The sequence below is a fragment of the Chaetodon auriga genome, chromosome 8 (assembly GCF_051107435.1).
Source record: "Chaetodon auriga isolate fChaAug3 chromosome 8, fChaAug3.hap1, whole genome shotgun sequence".
Lineage (NCBI taxonomy): Eukaryota > Metazoa > Chordata > Actinopteri > Chaetodontiformes > Chaetodontidae > Chaetodon > Chaetodon auriga.
This window is the reverse complement of record NC_135081.1, coordinates 28,499,763-28,506,987: the sequence shown is the minus strand read 5'-3', so window position 1 is coordinate 28,506,987 and position 7,225 is coordinate 28,499,763. Positions and strand designations below refer to the sequence as shown.

The window sequence follows — 7,225 nt, the reverse complement described above, 5'->3', positions numbered from 1 at the left end:
CAGCTGCTCTGTGGTCTGGTGGTCCAGCTTTTCTGTGGTCCGATGGTCCAGCTTTTCTGTGATCCGATGGTCCAGCTGCTCTGTGGTCTGGTGGTCCAGCTGCTCTGTGGTCTGATGGTCCAGCTGCTCTGTGGTCTGATGGTCCAGCTGCTCTGTGGTCTGATGGTCCAGCTGCTCTGTGGTCTGGTGGTCCAGCTCTTCTTTAATTAGTTTCACGTTAAATTAACAGATAGATTTTCGGTGGAATATTTGTTTAACCTCAACGTCTCTTTTAAACATAGTTTCCCTTTTTTGTTCAATTAAAACAGTAAACCGTGTTTTCTAAATGTCAGAGAGCAGAAGTGAACAGTATTTATATTCCAGATATGTGACCTTTGACCCGTGTTAAGTTCGTGTTCAGGAGGACAGCAGCGTTGTTTCAGGGCTCAGTGTCTCTTTAAGAAAATAAAGTCCAGCTGGTGGATTCCTCGAAATTACGCTGTGGAGATATTTATGATGCCTTCAGGTGTTGTCGGAGAGATCCACATCTGGTAAGGAAGGGGGCAAAGCTGTGTCCCAGTCACAAGGCGTGCAACATGCTAACCTGAGTAAGAATAAAATAAAATGTACTCAAAGTCGACTCAGTATGGATGCATAATGTTAAGGTACACACAAAGGAAAACTTTAAGACAATTTTCAGGAGCCTCTCAAAAATCTTAAATCAGAAAACTTCAACAAAACGTTTTCCTTCATTCTTGTTGATTTTTTAAACGTAATCACCGCTTGATTTGACGTTGGTTGTCACGTGAGATGTCCTGGTTAAATATGTCCTTATGACGGTAAATATGATGAGTTTTAATAATGAAAACGAGCACACCAACAGCTGTGTGAAGCTGATGTACTTCTTTTCCGTGTAGACCAATGATAAAACAAAAATCAATCAAATTCTTGTTTTCCGGGTTTATGGAGAGACGTGAAGGCAGCATAATAAAATACAGAACAACTGGATCAAGTTCAGTCAGAAAGCTTCTGCGCCCCCACCTGAAAACTACGACTGGCTCTGCAGGTAACCCGTCTGAAGTCAGCAAACAATTACTTTGATTTATTTGAAGGTATTTAGGAGGAGATTTCTACTTTTAGCAGCCTTTTGGTCCGTTGGTCAGAGGATTTTAGGAACTGCGCCACGAACAGTTTGTCGTTAACGCTCGTTTAGCTCGCAGCGGTTTGTCTGTCTGATGTTTTAATGACTAAATAACTGAAAACATAAAGTCTTCTTTAATACATTTTGTCTGATATTAAAACGGTAACATTAAAGTGAAATGAACTGTCATTCCAAAAAGGAGCACTTCCGGTTTATTCAATGTTGAACTGTACACCAGACTCCATTTAAAATTCTGCGAATTTAAGCTATCTGAACATTTCAGGAGATTTAGTCCCAGCTGGAGACGTCTGTCAGAGCTCTCATGCCTCCAGGTGGTCTTCTGGTAAATTCGGTTCATGTGTTATAATCTAGTTTATCTGGTGGCTTTAGTTTGGTGTTAAAATCTTGACATACTTTCCCCTGTAGTCCACACATGTTGAGCAGAAAAGAGGATCTTCACTCCAGGCAGTTCAGTGGAAGTGAAACCAGCAGAGTGTCAGGATTCATCATCATGATTTGACATTTTGAGGAAGTGTCTGTATGAAGCAGCTCATCTAAGACAACACAGTCCTCTTTAATGGCACACAGTCAGCGTCCGTCTGTCCAGAGGGGACACACCTGAAGAACCACGTGACGCTTTGTTGGCTGGATGTTATCTGCCAGCTCACTGGTTCAGGTGTTGTTACTGTCAGCGTCCCTGTTTCCTCTGATGGACACTGAACAAACACTGCAGGGATCAGAAGTACACGCTGACATGTCAATAAAATACTGTGATATTCCCTCTCAGTGATACTTTATACTTTGGCTTCACAACATTTTGGAAGCTGCTGTTGTGTCGTACTTTTACTCCACTATGTTTGACAGCTTTGCAGAGATAAATATCATTATAGATGAAACAATCCAGCAGCATGTGAAGTCAAATGAGCTCCACGTTCAGCAGCTGCAGCATTAAAGTGATGAACACATGAATGCATCATTAATTCTGCTCTTCTTGATGACATCAGTGCTAATTATTGGAACTGTTAAATGAAATCTTTGAATGGGAGAAAGTTGAGGAGGTTCATTTTTGACTTTGACTGTTGTGATCTTTTCAATTGTCCCAGAATTCCCTAAGTTCCTGTGACCTCTGACCTCTATCATGACGTCCATCACTAAAATTGGAGGCGTGGTGGTCGTCACTCAGGTCATTCCTCAGGATGCAGCTTCCATCCCGCTCCAGACATCTGCCACTGCCACACAGGCCCCGCCTTCGGTGGCACAGACCACGCCCACAGCAACACAGGCCCCGCCCGCCACCGCCAAGGTGGATGACATGACTGCCACCTTCCTGCGGGGGGAGCCACGGAGCCTCGGGGTGAGAAACTAACAGATCATTTATAAAACTGAATGTTTGTGTTCGTACAAATGAGGAAATGAACGTACAGCTGAAAGTGTTCTGATTGGCTAAACCTTCTGCCGATCAGCAGTTTCCTCTTAGAAATCCCAAATCAACTTAAAATTGATAAACAGGAGCTGCTAACAGGAGCCGCTAACAGGAGCTGCTAACAGGATGTTAACTGGAGCTGCTAACAGGAGCCGCTAACAGGAGCTGCTAACAGGATGTTAACTGGAGCTGCTAACAGGAGCTGCTAACAGGAGCCGCTAACAGGAGCTGCTAACAGGATGTTAACTGGAGCTGCTAACAGGAGCTGCTAACAGGAGCCGCTAACAGGAGCTGCTAACAGGATGTTAACTGGAGCTGCTAACAGGAGCCGCTAACAGGAGCTGCTTACAGGAGCCGCTAACAGGAGCTGCTAACAGGATGTTAACTGGAGCTGCTAACAGGAGCTGCTAACAGGAGCCGCTAACAGGAGCTGCTAACAGGATGTTAACTGGAGCTGCTAACAGGAGCCGCTAACAGGAGCTGCTTACAGGAGCCGCTAACAGGAGCTGCTAACAGGATGTTAACTGGAGCTGCTAACAGGAGCTGCTAACAGGAGCCGCTAACAGGAGCTGCTAACAGGATGTTAACTGGAGCTGCTAACAGGAGCCGCTAACAGGAGCTGCTTACAGGAGCCGCTAACAGGAGCTGCTAACAGGATGTTAACTGGAGCTGCTAACAGGAGCTGCTAACAGGAGCCGCTAACAGGAGCTGCTAACAGGATGTTAACTGGAGCTGCTAACAGGAGCCGCTAACAGGAGCTGCTAACAGGAGCCGCTAACAGGAGCCGCTAACAGGATGTTAACTGGAGCTGCTAACAGGATGCTAACAGGAGCTGCTAGCGTCCTGTTGGTGGAGACTGCTTGACTCTGTGTCAACAGACAGAAAACTGGGCTCACAGCTGACTGACTGACTGAAAACTGCAGTTTTAAAATGAAAAGCTCCACTTTGACATGTTTTTATGCCAGCTTGGCTTAGATGCAGGACCTCTATTTGTAACCGAGTATTTGTACACTGTGTATTGTTCCTCTTCCTGAAGTAAAGGCTCTGAGCACTGTAATGTTAAAGCTGGCTCATGGACGACTGTGTGTGTGTTTTCAGGTGGTTCAGATCTTCATCGGCCTGCTGTGTTTTCTCTTCAGTCTGACCGCCATCTTCTCAGAGATGCTGATCCTCCACGCTCCGCTGTCCCTCGCCGTCTCAGTACGTAAACTTTACTCGTTATCAGTACCTGTCTGACACGTTCAGTCAGAGAGGATGACCTCATGCTTCTCTGCTGTCCCTCAGTTCGTCGTCTCTGGCTCTCTGGCCGTGGCGGCGGGGAGACGGACGTCAGTCCGACTGGTGAGTTTTCACGCTGATGAAAGTACGAAGTACTGTGAGACAGTGAGACGTCACTGAAAGGGTCAGCCGGTCTGTGCTCTCTGCTGAGGACTCTGTTTGATGTGCATCAGGTCTGGGCGTGTCTGCTGTGGAACGTGGTCTCCGTCCTGCTTGGCCTGGCGGGTGTGGCCTACGTGTGCTGGCTGCTGGCCGATCGCAGCCCCGCCGAGCGGTTCTGCGATGCTGAGTCCTGGGGGGCGATCGTGCCCACGGCTGATGAGAGGACTCACTGCCTGTATAAGATGTGGATGCTGAATGTAAGTTCCTCACGCAGCCGGATCCGGTCCATCTGGTCTGGTTACGCCTCAGCTCAGGTCTGCAAGTCACCGCCGTGCTTAAACACAAACGTACGTTCTGATTGGACCCTTCAGGACCCAAAGGCAGCGCTGAGCTGCAGAGAGCGATGTCCTCCACTGCTGCTCAGGTTTAGTGTCTTCAGAAAGAATTAGCTGGAAATAAAAGCGGCGTGGGAGCAGTCAGCCCTGAGTTTTGTCTGCAGGCTGCACATGTCGCCTTCAGCTGCCTCCAGCCGTCACGCTGCCTGAGACTTCATTCAGAAACGTTGACGTGGTTCTTTGTGGGTTTTCAGGTGTCAGTGTACGGACCTCTCGGAGTGCTCCTGGTTCTGCTCGTCCTGCAGGTTTGTGTCACTGTCACCGTCTGCGTTTTCTCTGGAAAAGCCATCAGACGCCGCGATCGTTACACCCCCATCATGGTAAGAGTCACTCAGTGTGTGTGTATGTGTACTTCTTCTTCTTTGGCTTTTAGCAGGTATCTCGCCTGAAAGCTCACAGCTCATCTGAGACTGTGCAGATACAGATGAGCTTGTGAATCTGGTGATGATGTTTGTTAATGAAGGAGCTGTCACCTTTGTGTCCTGAGCTGGAAGACGTTCAAATACTGTGAAATATGTTTTTTAATGTCTGTGTTTGATGTGCAGAAGGCAGCACGAGTTTAACACAAGTCACTAAAATCAGCTTCTCTTATGAGCTAAAGTTAACCTTAGCAATCAGCTAACATCAATGTTAGCTTCTCCAACAGGATAATATGTTAGCTTGTCACATGGGCTAACAGTGATGTTAGCTTCTGATGTTAGCTAATGTCAGTGACATTAGCCCATGGACCATTGGACTGTCTTTGAAAGAGGCAGCTGTTCTCCAGACAGGGAGGCTCTAATGAAAGACACTATCCAGGTGCATTATGGGAAATGTAGGATCCATTGTTTTAGAACTAAAAGTCAGGACTCCACCTTCTGTTTTGAACTGTTCTGTATGGAAGCACCAGACTACGACAGACAGTTTAACAGCAGACGATGAGATTGTGGTTTGACCTTTGACCTCCAGGTGGAGGTCGATGACAGCAGCGCTCTGCTGGGCGGCGCATCGGCTCACAGCATCGATGTGCCCCTGTTGGACAGCGATGGAGAGGAAACCCCCACATCACCTCCAAACTCACCGTGAGAGAGGAGGACAAAACCACTGAAAACCACTAGTAATACTACAGTAATACTACAGGAAAACCACAGCAGAGTACTATAACACTGTGGCTGTCATTCTAATCTGTAATCATCCTTCCAGCAGTTTCTCTTTCACTGCTTTTCTTCAGTTGTGTTTTGCTGCTTTGTCACTTTGAACGACCTAAATAGTCATTAAGCCGTGCTGCCTTCAGGGTCAGTCAGGGCTCAGTCTGCTGAAGCTGCGGTTGTGTTTTAACATGGGACAGATGACGCACACTGAACTGTGAGGGCGAGCCGAGGGACGACGCTATCAGACGGCAGAGTCACGGTTCAAAGATGGACGTTCGCTCAAATAACTGAACGCTAAGACAAACTATTTTAATGAGGAAAGACTGACTTTGAACGGACCAATCACAGTGGAGAATAACACGGCGCATAGTAATGAATGAAAGTGACAATAATGATGACAAACGTAATGATGAACTTTGCTGAACTCGCTCATCCAGCGGAGGAACGTCTGAATTCATGTCGACACGTAGACACGCAGACCGAGCGCTCTGATTGGTCCAGATAAAACACGCAGTCTGTCGTGTGTCACAGTGAACGCATGATGTTCAGGTACTTTAAAAAGTCTGAACACGCAGACGTGAATCTCTGCTGTGAAGAAACGTCCATGAATCCACGCCGAAGTCAAAGAAGAGCTTCCTGTTTTTAGCTTTTGATCAGTGACGGCTGTCTGTCATCATGAGGACATCGCTAACAGCTCAGCAGACTGCTGCAGGTGGTGGGGGACAGTTGTCTCACTTCATTTTCCTTTTGCTGACTCATCTAAACTCTTCGTGTTTGTGCACTTCATCAGATAATGAAAGCACATTAAACTCTGATCCACAGTCAGAGCGAGGAGGAACAGCTGATGACAGATGAAGAGATGTAAATATGTTCCCCACGTGGACGTGCTGCTCTGTGAGCCTTCAGTTTTTAGGCTTTCTGAAAGCTTTTCTGTCGCTTCGTCCTCATGTTATTCAATAAAGTCAAGTTTTCCACATTGTTTGTTCTGACTGAAGAAACATGAAAGTTCTTTACATCATCACAGAAACTCCAAATCTAGACTGTCTCAAACTCTTTTCTACAGCTAACGAGTCTGTTTAGAAGTGTGTGTCCTCACCTGTCTGTCTGTCACACCTACACCTGTCTGATTACCTGTCTGTCTCTCTGTCTGTCTGTCACACCTCCACCTGTCTGATTACCTGTCTGTCTCTCTGTCTGTCTGTCACACCTCCACCTGTCTGATTACCTGTCTGTCTCTCTGTCTGTCTGTCACACCTACACCTGTCTGATTACCTGTCTGTCTCTCTGTCTGTCTGTCACACCTACACCTGTCTGATTAACTGTCTGTCTGTCTGTGTGTGTGTGTGTGTGTGTGTGTGTCGTCAGCAGCAGGACGATCTAAGAAAAATTTCGTCTGAGAACATGCTGAGAGTATTTCCTCAGGTTTTCTCTTCATCTGCACAACAATCCTGGACATGATCTGGTTTTTGGACGTTGAACTCGTAAACACCAAATCCTGGTGATCAGATCCTGATCAGAAACCTGGATTTGTTACTGGGAGTACTCAGTAGAGGGCATGCAAACAGCTGGTAAACAGACTGCAGGTATGAAACTCTGCCTCAGCCACACCTGAGCTCTGTCTGCCAGGTGTGCAGGTGTGGTAGTAACACAATGATGGTTATGACTTAATCAACATTTTGAAATAAAGTCAGACCATGAATTATTTTATTGCTCTTAGTTTCCATGACTGGTGATCAGATGGAGAAGCTCAATGTGTTCATTCTCACCTGTTTAGGTA

General features: G+C 46.6%; 1 protein-coding gene across 2 annotated transcripts; it reads left to right on the top strand.

Moving 5' to 3' along the window:
* The first annotated feature begins 947 nt into the window (after window positions 1-947).
* On the top strand, window positions 948-6,424 carry LOC143324221 (membrane-spanning 4-domains subfamily A member 4A). 2 transcript variants are annotated; one of them, XM_076736538.1, is made up of 7 exons: window positions 948-1,045; window positions 2,224-2,474; window positions 3,642-3,743; window positions 3,828-3,884; window positions 3,995-4,180; window positions 4,513-4,638; window positions 5,267-6,424. In XM_076736538.1, exons 2-7 carry the CDS (start codon window positions 2,259-2,261, stop codon window positions 5,381-5,383), a joined length of 804 nt encoding a protein of 267 aa, XP_076592653.1. In that variant the 5' UTR covers window positions 948-1,045; window positions 2,224-2,258; the 3' UTR covers window positions 5,384-6,424. The 2 variants fall into 2 exon arrangements, with proteins under 2 accessions (XP_076592653.1, XP_076592654.1); XM_076736539.1 differs by lacking the exon at window positions 3,828-3,884 and having other exon boundaries at window positions 958-1,045.
* Window positions 6,425-7,225: the final 801 nt, after the last annotated feature.

Excerpts from the sequence above, each read along its gene's own strand:
- LOC143324221 (XM_076736538.1), top strand. The coding sequence starts at position 2,259 with ATGACGTCCATCACTAAAATTGGAGGCGTGGTGGTCGTCACTCAGGTC. Across the intron at positions 2,475-3,641 it reads GGGAGCCACGGAGCCTCGGG|GTGGTTCAGATCTTCATCGG; the intron begins GTGAGAAACTAA and ends GTGTGTTTTCAG. Across the intron at positions 4,181-4,512 it reads ATAAGATGTGGATGCTGAAT|GTGTCAGTGTACGGACCTCT; the intron begins GTAAGTTCCTCA and ends GTGGGTTTTCAG.